Here is a 17,912-nt window from a genome sequence, read left to right on the forward strand (position 1 = left end):
AAGTTCAACGGATGTTGGAAATTTTAGGGGGCACGTGCCCCCCCCCCCCCCCCCCCCCGTGGCTACGTGCCTGTTTATAGGCATGCCACATTCACTAGTAAAATGCAATTTATTTTTTTTTGCCTTGGGGGGGGGGGGGGGTTAATCAATATTATTTATTTTTTGTTTACATATGAAATTCATGACAAAAATCTAATAACTAAATATATGAATTGTAATTACCATATATTTGCGTTGATATTATCGGGGTTTCTTTGAACTCGCTGATATTTGGGAGAATTTTGACTTTTTTTAGATGTGACATTGCCAATTTGATGAGTGTACATATATCGCATGTTATATCGAGGATGTACAGAGGATCACACCTACCCATCCCATGAGTAGACCGAGCTGAGAGATGTGGAAGAATTCGCTAACTCTCGAACTCTCTTCATAATAAATAACTTTACCTAAGTAGGACGATGATTGCATGTGAAAAGTTGAACTGTCATTTAGCTACTGAAAGTACGAGTATATTATCAGGATGGTGGGTTATGCACCCACTAACGACCGGGAGCAGCACCGGCAGCTGACAAAACTTGACTACGGAATTGCAGGAGCAGCTAGCGGGGCCTTCACCCGTGTGTGTTTGCAACCGCTCGATGTGCTGAAAATCCGATTTCAGGTAACGATGCCGCGCCGTTGACATGGTTGAGCAGAACTAGACCTAGTATTGAGTAGGAAGTCTAGTAAGAGGAATTCTGGTGCATTAATAACTTGCTTTCAATAGAGGGGGGATTGACAAACAGGTACTGATTTACACAAAAAGTATAGGCCTAGATCTACCCAGAAATAATGTGTGTTTCACTGTTCTGTTTGCACTGCAGTTTTGTACAGATTCCCGATTACGGTTAGACTTCATCAAGTTGTCCCGCTGGTAATTGGCAAACAAAATATGACATGTTCAGTGGCATGCATTCAGCCCACGGTTGCACCACGATAGCCCTCTTTATTACTTATAAGCACTATTACTTTTGTTATTATTATAATTATCATTCGCTTTATTATTATCATTGTTATTATAATTATTATCATTATTATTATTATCATCATTAACATTATCATTGTCATTTTAATTATCATTATCATTATTATTGTGTTTATTTTTTATTATTATCATTGTTATCATAGTTGTCATTATTACTATTATTATTATTATTATTATTATTATTATTATTATTACTATTACCATTTTAAATAATATCGTTATTATTATTATTAATATTATCATTAATATTATTATTCATTATTATCATTTAGTATCCAGTTATTACAAATGTTTACAGTCTTGCCATGAGGATCTACCTGTATAACTATGATTGTACACTTGGTTTCTGGATCAGAATATGACATGTGAGATAGTCTAGACTTTATTTAGATCTATACAAAATAATTATCCATTCAAATTGAGTCCACCGGTACTCTTACTTTGAAAGGATACATTAGGTCTCGTATTGAGGAAGTAGATAAGTTCTGTTATTGTTTAATGACTTGTTACTTTTATGTTCTGCAGCTTCAAGAGGAGCCAGTGAAGAGAGGAGTTCCCACTGCCAAGTACCATTCTATCTTTCAAGCTGCTGGTTCTATCATCAGAGAAGAGGGACTGAGCTCCATGTGGAAGGGGCATGTCCCTGCCCAAGCTCTCTCTATCATTTTCGGCGTTGCACAGGTAATGACCTTGTCATGCTCTTTGTCATTCTCATTTATAGCTGTACAGACTGAGCACAGTAAACCACTTCATAACCAAACACACAGTAAATTGCTTCATAACTCTTTAGCACATATTTAAGTGTGATCTAATGGTAAAAGTGGAGCAGGGAGTACTAACCACCGCTATGGGTATCCCTAATCAGTAAATTGCTTCATAACTCTTTAGCACATATTTAAGTGTGATCTAATGGTAAAAGTGGAGCAGGGAGTACTAACCACCGCTATGGGTATCCCTAATCAGGGCATTCTGACATAAATGTGAAGCATTCTACCATTTATTACGTTTTGAATGTTTATTTTTTTACTGTGGAGGTTTTTAATTCGTCTTGTACGAATGATGAATGATTTTTTTATTCTGGTTTGTTTTTCAGTGAGAATGGCCCTACATGTACCTCTGAATTTAAAAATGATCCTACCCCCGGTAAATGAGCATTACCTATTGGGGTACAATCAATTCAATTCATCACTGATTTGGTCTCTTTTACAGCTAAATATTCCGGTTTCCACCAAGGAGTGATTTAGTCACCACTGTCTGATAGTAATTGAAATGTACTGAAAAATTTATTGATACATTTTCCCTATTTCAGTTTGTAACATTTGAAGGGCTGACATACATGGCATACCCTCTGCTACCCAGTGACTTGACAACAGGTGTATACAAACCAGTCTACCACTTCATGTGTGGGGGTGTGTCTGGGTGTATGGCCTCCTTAGTGTCACTCCCTGTAGATGTTCTTAGGACCAGACTAGTCTCTCAAGGAGAACCAAAGGTGAGTCATGGTTTGTCTCGTTCAAAGTGATTCAGTTACCGGTATATTGTTTTTTATGCCTCCGCCACCGAAGGTGGTGCCGGAGGCATCATGTTTTCGGGTTGTCCGTCCGTACGTCCGTACGTCCGTCCCATTTGACCGATATCACAATATCTCAAGAACCATTTAAGATTTAAACTTAAGACTCGGGAATAGTATTTATCACCATAGGAAGACGATCTGATTAGATTTTGGAGTACGTAGGTCAAAGGTCACAGGTCACAGAGGTCAACTTATGAAATTCCTTGTATTGAGTTTGTTAGCGCGATATCTCAAGAACCATTTGAGATTTAAACTTCAAACTTAAGGATAGTATGTATCACCATAGGAAGACGATCTGATTAGATTTTGGAGCACGTATGTCAAAGGTCAAGGGTCACAGAGGTCAACTTATGAAATTCCATACATTGAGATTGTTATCATGATATCTCAAGAACCACTGGAGATTTAAACTTCAAACTTAGTGATAGTGTGTATCACTATAGGAAAACAATCTGATTACATTTTGGAGCACGTAGGTCAAAGGTCAAGGTCATAGAGGTCAACTTATGAAATTCCATACATTGAGATTGTTATCATGATATCTCAAGAACCACTGGAGATGTAAAAACTTCAAACTTAAGGATAGTATGTATCACCATAGGAAGACAATCTGATTAGATTTTGGAGCACGTAGGTCAAAGGTCAAGGGTCACAGAGGTCAACTTATGAAATTCCATACATTGAGATTGTTATCATAATATCTCAAGAACCACTGGAGATTTAAACTTCAAACTTAATGATAGTGTGTATCACCATAGGAAGACAATCTGATTAGATTTTGGAGCACGTAGGTCAAAGGTCAAGGGTCACAGAGGTCAACTTATGAAATTCCATACATTGAGATCGTTATCGCGATATCTAAAGAACCACTGGAGAATTTTCACTTCAAACTTAATGATAGTATGTATCACCATATCATAATATCTCAAGAACCACTGGAGATTTAAACTTCAAACTTAATGATAGTGTGTATCACCATAGGAAGACAATCTGATTAGATTTTGGAGCACGTAGGTCAAAGGTCAAGGGTCACAGAGGTCAACTTATGAAATTCCATACATTGAGATTGTTATCATGATATCTCAAGAACCACTGGAGATTTAAACTCCAAACTTGTTTAAATTGCTCTATGGCGGAGGCATCATTTTCGACTGCGCGCAGTCAAAATTCCATCTAGTTTTTAATTCTATAAAACACAATACCTAAACATAACCTCTCTATTCCACAGTAAATTGCCTCAGAACTCTGCAGTCACTAATTCAAGTGTGATCTATTGGTTAAAGTGGAGCAGGGAGTAGAATGGCTATTTCCTTCTATTTCCTCCTATTTTTCAGAACAACAAGAAAACAGTGCAAATGGAGTAATGTCAACAATGCTAACATGGCCTCAACTACATTTGAACATGACTTTGCAGCTTTCAATAGGGGGTCCTAATTAACATGAGTTGGAGATTGGTATGACAAGGTCTAATTGATATCATGCAAGAGTACCATCAGTATGATGTAATGGAAATCTGTATTGATTCTCTCTGGATATTATAATCATTTTGTCTAGCAATCCAAAGTCAGTCTCCATGTTTCCTCTCATTTGCAGAGAAAAATTGTCATAGGTAGAAAAGATAACTGTTTTATGATTTCATTCTGTTATTTATGTTAGACCTTCCATATAAATATGTACCAGTATACAAATATAACGTTGATTTCTCACTCAAAGTTTTTTTTAAATGTTTGCACATGATGCAACAAAATATTATTTTCAAACCATTTCTTTGCAGGTTTACAAATCGATATCCCATGCTTTACAATCAATGTACATGGAGGCTGGAGTGCGGACATTCTACAAGGGTCTTACTCCAACGATGATGCTACTCTTCCCTCAGACAGGGCTTCAGTTTGGTTTCTATGCTCTCTTTACAAGGATGTGGAAGAAAGCGCAGGATAGGACTCATATTCATCAACTCAGTGGTGAGTCCTCTCTCTCTCTCTCTGAGCGAAAGCAGACTAACTTTAGTCCATGGTTTAACTTTAATCCACTGACTAAGTATGGAATGCCAAGCATCCATATGAATATATTTTTGAATAATTTGAAAGGTCCCTAAATTACCATGATAAAATTATTATATCATAGTTATATTGTTGTTTATTAATTATGTTATTACATTTTATTTTAATTACTGACAGATTAAATTATTCAAAAACATATTCATATGGACACTTGGCATTCCATACATAATTGGTGGATTAAACCATGGACTAAACTTAGTCTGCTTTCAAGAATACCACCCATTAGGTTTTGGGGATTTGGGAAACCATGGTTAGGTTATGAACTAGTTACATGTACATGTACGACAAAACAAAGGTGTCTACCTGGAACCTTGAAAGAGATAATCATGTAGTGCTTTGTTCCAGAACATGTTGGCATTTGTCAAGGTGTGTTTTACATAATATAAGCAAAGGAGAGAAAGGGAGATATCAAAAGTACTTAGTAATCAAGTATACCTTCATACATATGCATGTAATATCAAATGATTCCCTGGAGTGAGAGGTCCAGAAACCTTATCTATCTGCTATTGATCATGTTATTTGCTCTCTCACCCTCAGGCTTTCAGTCCTTACTCTGCGGTGGTCTTGCTGGTGTGTGTGCCAAGTCAGGAGTGTATCCATTAGATGTGATCAAGAAGAGGCTTCAAGTCCAAGGTTTTGAAGAGGCTCGTAGACCCTTTGGTCATGTCACTCACTACACTGGCTTCCTGCACTGTATAGCCACTATAGCTAAGCAGGAAGGAATGAAAGGTCTATTCAAGGGACTCTCACCCAGTCTACTCAAATCATTCTTTAGCGTGGGGTTGCACTTTGCTGCCTATGAGAAGTGCTGCCAATGGCTAGCACAAGTAGAAAGATGACGTGCCATCACCTTGCTTCAGAGCTTGAACTTTACTAGGTGTGCTGTAATGTAGCTTTGGATGGGAGTGCTGAATGTGCTGAAAAATTAATACATTTAATTACAATATGAATGATCTATTATGCAGGAAGCCTCATCAGCAGGCGTGTACAAAGGGGTTAAACCCCCCCCCCCCCCTTGAGTTTTTTTATGTGTATGTTTTGTGTATGTATTTTGGGACCCCCCCCCCCCCCCCCCCCCTTTTTGATTTTGATTTTTTTTTTTTTTAATTAAAAAATAATTACAAAAATAAAATTATGCCAATGGCTGACCTAAAAAAGGTAACCATACCCCCCCCCCCCCCCAACGGAACAAAATGTTAAATTTTCAAATTTCGAGACCAAAAAAAAGAAAAGAAGTGTCCTCTTACCTCAGCGGCTGGCTGAGTCGTTGCTAAATTTTGGGCCCAATTTAAAAAAAAAAAACCTTAAAAAAATCCTTGCGTACGCCACTGCTCATCAGCACCAATGCTGTTATTCCTGAGGGATATGACAGGAAATAATTGTTTGTAAAGTCAATGTCACCTATCACAGACACCATAAAAGAAAAACAATAAAATTGGTCTTTGTAGAAGAGGTATTAGTTCAATCAAAACCAAGCTGAAGGATCATCAGTGTGAATGGGTGAGCACCATTCAGGTCCAACGATTTGATCATAAAGACTGATTTGATCATAATTTGCCATTGTTTTGTTTATACAAGACCAGCCCTGTAAACTTTCCTCTGCTTGTAGTTGTAAGCTTGTGCAACTATTGTCAGACAAACTATGCAAAACATTGTGAAATGATATTTGGCAAGATTCTTGTACTCTATCATTTGGTTGGCAGGTAAAAATTGTTCTTATTGTTTGAAGTTTCATTACTGTTTCTTTTGCTGAAAAATGTAATTTTGAACATTTTTGTTCACTTTGTTGTGTTTTACTCATATATTAATGTTAAATTTCACTATTATAACATGTCCTAAATTAATTGAAAACTCATTACTTTGAATACTAGTGGCGGGACCAAAAAGGCAGACTTGTTAAGAATGGGCCCCTCATTGATAAGTAATCCTTGATATGTGTGCTTGTATTTATTACATTGCTGATTAATGTACCTGTGTATAAATGGATTAGGTGACACTGAAAATGAAGCTTATTCATATATCGTCCAATCGTCCATTTGTATAAGCATTCAAGACATGCCAATGCATACAAAATGCTCTAATTTTTTCCTCATAAGAATATTGCTACAAGTATTCAAATAAATGTACTGGTATGTTAGATAATGCCAATGTCTATTTTTGATAAGCTCTTTATTGCATTTAATATATTCAAATTTTCAAATATTAAGATAATAGCTTAAGTTTCTGCTGTATTGATTTAAAATCCAAAATATAAGACTGCTGCATAACAACTTTACATCATTTTCATTAAACGTTATTAAAACAGTAAGGCAAAAAAAAAAGAAAGAAGAGTTTCTCGTCCTGACTTTTTCAAAAAAGGAGGAGGCAAGGCATTAATATTTACCGTTTCTATTTTCCTCTTTTTTTTTCCCAAGATGGCCATCATTCTAAATATAGCTGGCCAATGTATATTGTGCTATTTGAGTAGAAAATCCAGTAGAAAATAGAACTGAGAATTCTAAGATATAATTATATCTCATTTTTCTTTTCTGAAATACCTCAGGAAATTTTTTGTATAAACTTGTTTTGCAAGATGCAGTACTGTGTGTTTGAATAAAGTGTATTATTCTCTATACTGTTATTTATAACCTGCAGGATATAAAAGAAGATTCACTTGGCTTCAGAAAGAAAACATGGTAAAAAAACTCTTCTCTGGTAACATATTACATATTACTATCAGATTTTATATAGATAGAAACTTGATTCATCAAGTTCTTAGAAACATGATGTAAGCTGCCTAAAAAGCAACAGCACCAGTTCCCTGCAAATAATGAGTTGATAATAATAATGAATAAAAATGGTAACATTTATATAGTGCTTAATACCAACGTTTCTCAGCTCAGTGCTAGCTGTACTCTGATTACCCTGGATAAGACGCTCAGGTATTTGATGAATGTCTTCCTAAAGTATTAGAGTAACCATTTACATTACCTGGGTAGAGAGTGACAAATGTAGATTAAAGATACTATGTCCCTTTTGCAGCCAACATCAAATTCTGTAGAACTTTGCAGGTAATGAATATGTCATATATGTCCTCTCTGTGAAATTTAAACGTTAGCAGTGTCCTAATATTCAGATTATGCAAGGAAACCTGTTTACTTGCTAGACTTCACTGTCAGACACTTTTGAGTGACTGACTGGCTTTTTTTCTTCTTTGGTAATAGCATACTTGAAATGAGCTGTAAAGGGTACATGAGCATTTGTCTACATCAATAACCCACTTCTTGTAATAGCCAATATTAAACTGATTGAATCTTTGCGCAGCATAAAACATACGACCATTCGGTACAATGGTCTGAAAATCAGACTATTACTTACTGGCTCTATAGCTCTTAAGTCGATTCGACAACTAATGGTCGTTATTTTCCTACTTAAAGACATTTTCAAGCCCCCATTTTATTAAGGGGAGTTCTAAATTAGTGTTATCTTTCAAGTGCCTTTGGAATTGAACCTTTTCAATTTTTGGGCCTGCAAATGGGACATAGTACCTTTAATGTCTTGCCAAAGGATGTTATTGCTGCCGCAGGTGTTGAACTGTGAACCATGTGATCCTTACTCCGAGGCTGTTCACTAGACCACAACACCTCTGAAGGTTGATATGTGTGTACTTGTATGTGACTTATATCCAACACGTGTTCAAAGACATTAAAAAGTGATGAATGCTATCAGTGACGGCAGCTTGTGCAATACTGTATGATGCACATAGATATTATTTTGGGTTCTATTTATTATACTATGCATGTATATGTGGGGATGCTTCTGATGTGGTTATTAAAGAAAGAGATATTTATTCTAGTTCAAATTGTGTGTTCATTGTATCTACATGTATTGATGACAATCCTTTTCCTCATCTCGCCATATTTGTTCAAAAGTAGAAAAAAAAGTGAGAAAGAGAACATTGGAATTTGAGGCTGACTGATAAAGGGTTAGAGTATTGATTGATGGATTCATCTGTGCATGCCTCAGATATGTTATTTACACATGAATTTCCTCATTTTATCATCAATAGAATATTGCTTCGTCAAAAGTCGAGAAGGGGTCAAGGATTTTTTTTTTTTTTTTTTTTTTTTTGGGGGGGGGGGGGATCCAGTTCCAAACAAATAGCCAGTTGCTTGAAATCTAAAACATGTACCATAAATAAATATATTTGAATGACCTAAACAGAGTGTGTACATAAATGATGACAGCTAATTTGATGTACTGGTAACTCCTTGGTTGGGCATATCTGTATGGTTTCTAATTTTGTTTAATTGAAAAAAAAGTTTAAAACATGTAAACATTTTGTTTATTGATTTTATTTTGTTAATTGATCTAAAAAAATGACCAGCAGCACAGGCTGGAGGGGTCAATTTACAACTCGAATAATATAATAGATACAGTAATATTGTAAACGTACATGTACAAAAGAAATATAGTCTTAAAAAACGAAATACAGTACACATCAATAAGCCTATGTGATATCAAAGAGTTAAGGAAGGAGAGATAGAGGGTGATAGCTGAGGAGAGAGAGTGAGGAGGGGGAGGGGTATAAATACAGCGAGGGTAAAGAAAAAAGGTGAGGAGAAATAGAGACGAGAGTAAGAAAGAGGCAGGGAGAGAGAGGGAGAAAGAGAAGAGAGAACAGTTGATGGATCCAATATTCATAAGTATACATGAGCATCACTGCTATATAAACAATGCAATGAAAATAAACAGGACCAATAATAAGAGAATCATGAATGTTTGAAATATGATATCGCCTAATCTATGCGAATCTCTAATTCAGGGGCGGATCTAGCTTTTTTCCAAGGGAGGGGGGGGGGGGGGTTGACCACATTTTCCCCCCAAAATCGCGCCGTTTTACTTTTTGTTCTTTTTCACTTAGCCGCCCAAGGGGGGGGGGGGGGTTAAACCGCCGAAACACCCCCCACCCCTAGATCTGCCCCTGAAATTAACAATATTATTTGGTCAGTAGATCATATCATTTTCATGATTAACTCCCGTTTGTCGTGTACAAAAATACCATTAATTTCTATGTTTCTTCTAAGTGTCTCCCCCCCCCCCCCCTTGGGGTTTCAAAATATATTAGGGAAAGCATATTATAATAAGTCCTCTAGAAAGGAAAAAACCCTCCCAATTAAGTCATACTTTTGAGAAAAAAAATTACATTTTAGTAATAATGCCAAGCGGTTGGAAGAAGGTTAAGCGAATTTCCAAACAAAAAATTGTTCTGTATGTTTATGGGTTTATTTTTTTAATGTCTTCCAGGACACAAACTTTGGACATTTAGATACCGAGAATACACCTATAATAAATACAAAATAGCGATAGACCGAGTTCGGTTAAAGTTCACCAATGTACTCTGATTATCGACATTATTTCCGGTGGATTTATCCTATTACATATTTAGGCAAACAGTGCAGATCTAAACATAATATAACCGCCAAAGTATTGGGTTCGTGATCATTTCCACTGAATTCACTTTCATACACACAAAATATGATTCTTTTTTTCTTTTCTTACAGCAACCCCCCCCCCCCCCCCCCCCCCTCCCGAAAGAAGAAAAAAGACGATTAATGAAACGATTATTTCTCAGCATTGGTAAAAAAAAAAGGAAAGGAGATGAAAAGAATGGCCGCAATGGCGACCAGAAGTGCAATGCACCATGCACGACATATAACATCATTACTACCCATGCAATGAGCCATGGCAAGAGCACGTCCATTAATTACTTTTATCGAAAACCAAATTTAATTATACTAAGTTGGTGACCCTCGTAAACTATGAATGCAGCGCTAAGGGAGCGCAAGCACATAACAATGTAGGCATAGTGATGTGGATCAATTATTAAAAAAGATTACCGCCATTCGAGGCCAATATGCAACAAAAGGTTTATTTTTTTAAAAATTAAAAATGGCCTTCATAGTTGACGACGTCTCTATGTCATTAACAAAATTAAGATGGCAATGATGAAGCTCGATTCAAGTGCAAGCTAATACTTATATCAAATATCACATAAATTATCAAATATGCCCTGGACCCCATCCACAAAGATAAAGGTGGTTCCCAAGACAACCCCTTGTTGTAAAAATTGTCCAAATAAGAGTGTATGTCTTTTTATCGGTCAAGACAGCTATTTTGAAGGTTCAGAATAATATTGCTTAAACTCGAGAACGTCTGGGGCTCTTCACCACAATAGGGCGGCCCTTAGACCCCATCTAGAAAGGCTGGCACTAACGCGCTGGCAAGCGCTTTGCGCAAACGTTGGTTTGCCCCCCCCCCCCCCCCCCCTCCTTCGGAAATCCTAGGTCCGTCGCTGCCGATTAGTTCGTAGATAGATCCTTTCATCATCATCATATAATATATCACCAAATTGATGTGCGCATGAACGTGAGTATAGATACACACTATGCAGCTCTGTGATTGGTCCGATGGAATACAACGTCTACTACACAGGAATTGAGCCAGCCATTGACTGCAATGCTCCTTCAGCAGAACATACCCGCTCTATAATATCTCAAACAGAAATCGATTTCAACCAGCCACCAAATTCTAATGTCGTTCATTAATGTTATACGTGTACCTATTGCACTTCAGCAATTTCCATCTATTAATATTTGTGTGCAAATAAGCACCCTTCCACGCGTTTCAAGATACGAGCAGAGTACAATTTCTACTAAGGTAAGACTGATCAAGGTTCAAATAGGGTTTTCAAATGATTTGATGATGATAATCAATTGTATTGGATAAAGCTCACACGAAACGAATATCTTTTCATACGTGGGGAATCAACATTTCTTATTTCTTAGAAGTTTGTTATGTCTACCTAACATTGATGACCTAATATGGCATGTTTGGTTATTTAAATTTATTTCGTTATCCCCATCCTTATTTGTAAGCCAATCGAATGGTTTCAGGGCTTCATCTTCATCTTTCTACATCGTTTTTCGTAAGAGTGAGAAAGCGGTATTACTTTTACAGTGCTGAATTCTATGATTTGTTTCCGTCTGACTATATTATATAGATGCAGAGACATCAATCCGTTGTTACCATGAGAGACATGCTCCTACTTCTTTGCACTTCATCCGTCATTGGTGAGAATTGGAATGGATTTAGTTTTCATTTTATTTTAATTGATTTATTAAAATTAATCAAAAAAATACGTCAACCCCAAAAAGCTTGCAACCAAATATTTTCAACCGATTCCCGTAGCGTTTGAAATCAAGAACAATATACTATACATTCTAAGAAACGGACCCCCAGAAAGTGGTTAATTTCAAAATGGCGTCCAAGACAGCCGCCAATACATTAAAATAGCCATAAATCATGATATATCCATCTTGGAAATATGCCGATTTAGTTGTACCTAGGTTTCGGGGGTCGAAGAATCCATTCATACTATATACAGTGGTTTATGGACATCAAAATACCTGTTAATCAAAGACGGCTTCCAAAATGGCCGCCATATTCTCCTAAAAAATGACCAGAAGTGAGTTACTCTTGGTAATTTGCAAGATTAAATTTATGTTTAAGATGTTAGGATATTCACTATTGTGCTTTGAATTATCATAACAGTTTAGAGTAGTTTTATACACAAAACAATACAAAGATAGCATCCCTTTTTTAATCCGAGATTGACAACGAAAACTGAAATTAGCTATAAATCGTGACATATCCATATAAGAGATGTAATTTGGGTAACTATACCTACACTCTAAGAAAAAAAGTACAAAATAGAGTGCAAACTCTTAGTTTGCACCCTTCCCACAAAATGAACCTTATCGACCAAAAAAGGGTGCAAAATAAAAGTTTGCATATTGCACCATGATGCATATTCATGATTTACTTTACACGTCTTCACATAAAAATACATTTATCATGATTTGTTAAGCAAATTAAGACAATGCACATCAATTTTGTGATTTGTATTTTCTTCGGCAATCATTAACTCATAGATTATTAAATTGAACAGTAACTCAAACCAGGGGCGTCGCCAAAGGGGGGGGGGGAGTGTGGGGTGCGACATCCCCCCCCCCCCCACCTGTCAGGATATTGTCGGTAAAATTGCGCTGCCGTCGGGAAAAGAGAAAAGGGGGAGGGAAAAAAGAGAGGGAATAAAAGAGAGGGAAAAAAGAGGGGAAAAAGAGAGGGAAAGGGAAAGAAAAGAAAAAAAGAAAGGAAAAGAATAAACAAAAGGAAAAGAAAGGAAAGAAAGAGAAAGAAAGGAAAGAAAAGAGAAGAAAGAAGAGAAAAGAAAAGGAGGGAGGAGAGGAAAGAAAGGAAAGAAAGGAAAAAAAAAGGAAGAGAAGAAAAGGGGAAAAAAAAGGAAAAAGAGTGAAAGGGAAACAAAAGAAACGGGGGATGAAAGAGAGGGGAGGTAAGAGTCTGAGAAAAGAGGAGTGGGATTAAAAGAGAGAAGGGGGTTGTTGGGTGGAGTCGTCTCGTCGAAGGAGCAAGAAAGAACACGGGTAAATATTTGCTGCTGTGTCGGGTCAGCTGTGTCGGTATTCTTGCTCGATCCTCGTGTACTATATCAATGCAGAAGTTTGAAGTCGGTGAGATGTATATTGTCGGTCGGCCGACACATTTTTTTCCCTACGAACTGTGACTTCTTATCCGCTGTGACGACTTCGAGAGTGACTACAACTACAATACTTGTATTTCCTCGAAGCTTCACTTTCCTATAATATCAGCTAAAGAAATCAGAGGTTTTAAAATTTCGGGGAAAGTAAATTCAAACAAGGTTTAAGAATCAACAACGGTACGGCGAATCGTCTTCCTTTCTTTATATTGTGATGAAACGCCAAAAATTCGGCTAAATGACTAAATGTGGAGAGTGGAGGGTAGAAGAATTAGAGGTGAGAGATAGAGAGAGAGAGAGAGAGAGAGAAAGAGAGAGAAAGAAAGAGCATTAGATGTGGTAGTCTATAGTCTCTGCGGGTGCGTTCAATCGACACTTTTTCACCCTAGACTCACGGTTTCCAAAGACGTTTAGTTTAAAACACGATTTTTCGTCGGTTGTGTAAAAATAAACGTGTTTAAAAACACAAAACATGAAACGCTGAAAAAGATGCGTTTTGTATCGTGATTCTGCAAGATCACGGTCGCTAAAATTCGATTGAACGAACGGAGATCTCAATCATGATTACATGACGTCATTATCGTGGCCTGTTCCGTCATGTTATTCCTTGTTTTCCTAATAACATTTTCTCTTTCTGTTTTTATTATGTTATTCTTTTTTTTCTCCATCTTTCATCTTCTCTTCTATATGTCCATTATCTACTCTTTATCGTTTCCTCTTTCTGTCTTTCCTAATGTTATTCTTTGATTCTTCCTTCTATTCTTATGTTATTCTTTGTTTCTTCCTTCTTTTACCTTATTTTATGTTATTCTTTGCGTTTTCCTTTTATCAACTTCTCTTATGTTATTCTTTGTTTTAATCATTCTATTAATTTCTCTTTCTGTCTTTCCTTATGTTATTCTTTGTTTCTTCCTTCTATCACCTTCTCTTATGTTCAATTCCAGACGGCGCGCGCGCCGAAATTGACCTATACTTCCTGGGTCAAACTGCGCAGTGTAATGCGCAGTGGCTGGGCTCGAAATGAGCTAGAATCAGCGTTGATGAAAAATCGCTTGAACGCTCTCTCGCAGTAACCGTGTTTTGTAACGGCGTTTTGTTTGTGATTCATGATTGTGATTCTAGCTTTAAAAAAAATCGTTTGAACGCAACATATCAAGGGCAAAATCTATTGAACGAAAGAAATCCGAATTATATTTTGTATTTGATTCCTCGCGAAGCCAAGGATCTTGTTTGTTGTCAGTGTAGGCCTATACAAGTCAACTTTTCACAATTTGTGTATTTAATGACTTATTGTAATACTGTATATTTTGATGTGTTTTAGCTCAAGCGCGGGGGTCTACAAACATGACCGATGAAGTGTTGCATACGGAGGATAATCTTTGCCAGCCGATTCTTGTAAATGGTGAATTGATGCCTACAGTGCCAGAGTACATGCCGTCGTTTCCCGTCTCACTGAAGGGTATTAAACGAAATTTCGTTTGCAAGGTATCTGGTGAGTTTTAGGTTTATAGTGATGATCTTAACACTTATGATATGTCAGCCCAACATGTTGCCTGATTTAAAATATCATAAATCATTGGAATGAGTCAATGTCGAAACATTTTCAGACGTAGAAATATGCAATAGTAAATGAAAAATTGAACAAGGCGGAACAAAGGTTAGGCGTTATGAATCATGATTTGTTTTCTTCAAGTTTTCTCTCTCTCCCTCCCCCCTGTCTTTCTATTTTACTTTTACTTTCGCTTTCAAGTATATAGAATATGCTACAACATTAAGCATTATCCGGCTTTCGGCAGCCGCCCAGGCGTCAAAATCTAGTATTGAATATAATGTGATAAATTGTCCAGTAAAATTTGTATGGAATTGCGACAGGTCCCCCACATAATGATTTCATTCAAAACGGCTTTCATCCTTAATATTTGTATTTTTTCTTCAGCACCGACAACTGTTTCTATGACACCGCCAACCACATCAAGACCTACACATTTCGGTAAGCAACTTACAATACACTCCTCACTCTCTGTCTGTCTGTCTCTCTCTCTCTCTCTCTCTCTCTCTCTCTCTTCTCTCTCTCTCTCTCCTCTCTATTCTAAATACTTCCATTTCCCTTCTTTCTTTTCATTACCATGGCGTTTATGTTATCTTGACAGATATTGAAATATTAAGCAAAATATGTAATTATGTGGGTAAACACCTTTTTTTTTTGTCCCGAAAATTTGAAAATTTGACAGATCGATATTTCGTTCCGTTGGGGAGGGGGGGGGGGGGGGGGGGGGGGGGGGTAAGTCTCCTTGTTTTGGTCACCTATTAGCAATTTTATATTTTTTTTTTATTTAATGTTTTTTTGAGGGTGGGGGGTTTCCTCCAAACACACAGAAACACACCCACACACACACATACGCGCCTGCCTTCAAGTAGACTATAGACTACATCCGATGCACGATATTTCGTGGCGATAAATTACTTGTTCACAATGTGAATTACACTTTATCTAATTGTCTTCGTTTCTTGCTTGAGGTTTGTTACATTTGGTTGTGGACTGTTGCTTTATATAAAGTTGGATTTTTTTTAAAAACCCCAATTTATAGAATTATTTGACAATGATTTATTCCTAATAGATCTAGAAAATAGTATACATTCTCAGATGTTATTGAATAATAATTTGCCAGTGTTTGTTTTGCGTGACTGCTAAAGCATGTGTATGCTACTATGCTTATCAACTAGGGGACCTACACCCTTAAGTCATAAATGACAGTAATGAGGATTAATGCCCCACAAAAGGGGACTATTATAGCACATCGACACGGTTTTGATCCTGGGGCCTTACAGTTACGAGGCCATTGCTTTGCCACTGAACCATGACTGTACGGAGCGGGGCTAGGGTAGGGGCAGTTCCCACAAATAAAAAAAAACAAACAAAGAAAATGCAATTAATTATCAATAATTCAGTGCATTTTACCCCTGTCCCCAACATAACAAATCCTCTGTACGGCCATGCATTATGGCTCAAGGCATTGATGTCCAGGAAGGACTCAACCACATCACATATAACAACAACTACTCGTAAGAAAACCTCAGTTTCATCCCCCCCCCCCCCTTTTTTTCTCTCTCTCTCTGTCGCTCTCTCTCTCACCATGCTCACCCTTTCCGTTTACAATTTTCTTTTTTTATATTTACCCTCACTCTCTCTCTCTCTCTTCCCTTTCTCTCTCTCTCTCTCCCTCTTTCCCTTCCCCCTCTCTCTCTCTCTTCCTGTTCACCTCTCTTTCACGACGTATGCGTTCCACTTATCTGTTTCTCTTTCGATTCTAACGTTTACAAGTAGAAATTTACAACTTTATTTTTGTTATCGTTCAAAATCTAAACGTCTTCGCTCAACTTCTATTCGTTTTCAGCATCCACTTCTTCTCGTGAAGCAACAACCAATTCTATAACGTACTCGACCACACCAAATCCCACTACAATTACAAGTAAGCATGTTACCTTTCTTTCTCTCTCTCTCTCACCATGCTCATCCAGTCCGTTTACAATCTTGTCATTGTTTTTAATTTACCCTCACTCTCTGTCTGTCTGTCTGTCTCTCTCTCTCTCTCTCCGCCTTTTATTTCCCTCTCGATTTCTATTTTATATGTTTTCTCACTTTCTTCTCTCCGTCCAATTTTCTCTTTCATCTCCTCGTGTATCTTTCCGTATTTCATTTCCACTTTCACGTGTATACAATAGGCTGCAACGTGAGCAACATCTTGTTCTCGACAGCCGCTCAGGCGTCAGAAGCTAGGAATTGAATATCATGTGATGATTTGTCTTGTAAGAATTGTTAATTTTTGATAAATATGAGTTTAAATGTATTTTGCCCTCAGACTGTATCACCAGGCGTTTATATCATATTTCTTTTTCAGGATCAACTACAACACGAGACACCACAACGATGTCCACGACGGAATCCACCACCTCACACCCTGTGACACTACTCGTAAGAAAAATTCATCTACACTATAATGTCTCTCTCTCATTTTCTCTCTCTCTCAACGCTCATTCCCCTCTCCAATTCTCTCTTCCTCCCCCCTCTATCCCTCTCTCTTTCTCCCTCTCTCTCTCTGTCTCTGTCTCTGTCTCTCTCTCTCTCTCTCCTTCACCTTTTCCCCTTCTATCTATATATACCATTCTTATTATTTTTCCCCTGTAATTATGCGATTTTTCTAAGCTTCTTCTTCCATTAACCACCCTATAATCCTCCTCTTCTCCATACTGTTTCATGGTAGGGAATAATATGACTGCAGGGCCTTGAGGAAGATCAGTATTAATACTCATAAGGCTACCCTGGGCAGAGCTCCACAGGGCCTTGAGGGAGATCAGTATTAATACTGATGAGGCTACCCTGGTATGAACTGCAGGGCCTTGAGGGAGATCAGTATTAATACTGATGAGGCTACCCTGGTATGACTGCAGGGCCTTGAGGGAGATCAGTATTAATACTGATGAGGCTACCCTGGTATGACTGCAGGGCCTTGAGGGAGATCAGTATTAATACTGATGAGGCTACCCTGGTATGACTGCAGGGCCTTGAGGGAGATCAGTATTAATACATAAGGCTACCCTGGGCAGAGCTCCAGGGCCTTGAGGGAGATCAGTATTAATACTGATGAGGCT

The 17,912-nt window shown here is 37.5% G+C and overlaps 1 protein-coding gene across 1 annotated transcript; it reads left to right on the top strand.

The window, feature by feature from the left end:
* Nucleotides 1-354: 354 nt before the first annotated feature.
* On the top strand, nt 355-5,657 carry LOC579067 (mitochondrial thiamine pyrophosphate carrier). The gene is made up of 5 exons (XM_779201.5): nt 355-664; nt 1,553-1,708; nt 2,337-2,519; nt 4,375-4,564; nt 5,201-5,657. The coding sequence occupies exons 1-5, from the start codon at nt 524-526 to the stop codon at nt 5,500-5,502; spliced, it is 972 nt and encodes a 323-aa protein (XP_784294.4). The 5' UTR covers nt 355-523; the 3' UTR covers nt 5,503-5,657.
* The last annotated feature ends 12,255 nt before the right edge of the window (nt 5,658-17,912 follow it).

This window comes from Strongylocentrotus purpuratus, unplaced genomic scaffold, assembly GCF_000002235.5.
Source record: "Strongylocentrotus purpuratus isolate Spur 01 unplaced genomic scaffold, Spur_5.0 spur5_scaffold_14, whole genome shotgun sequence".
NCBI lineage: Eukaryota > Metazoa > Echinodermata > Echinoidea > Camarodonta > Strongylocentrotidae > Strongylocentrotus > Strongylocentrotus purpuratus.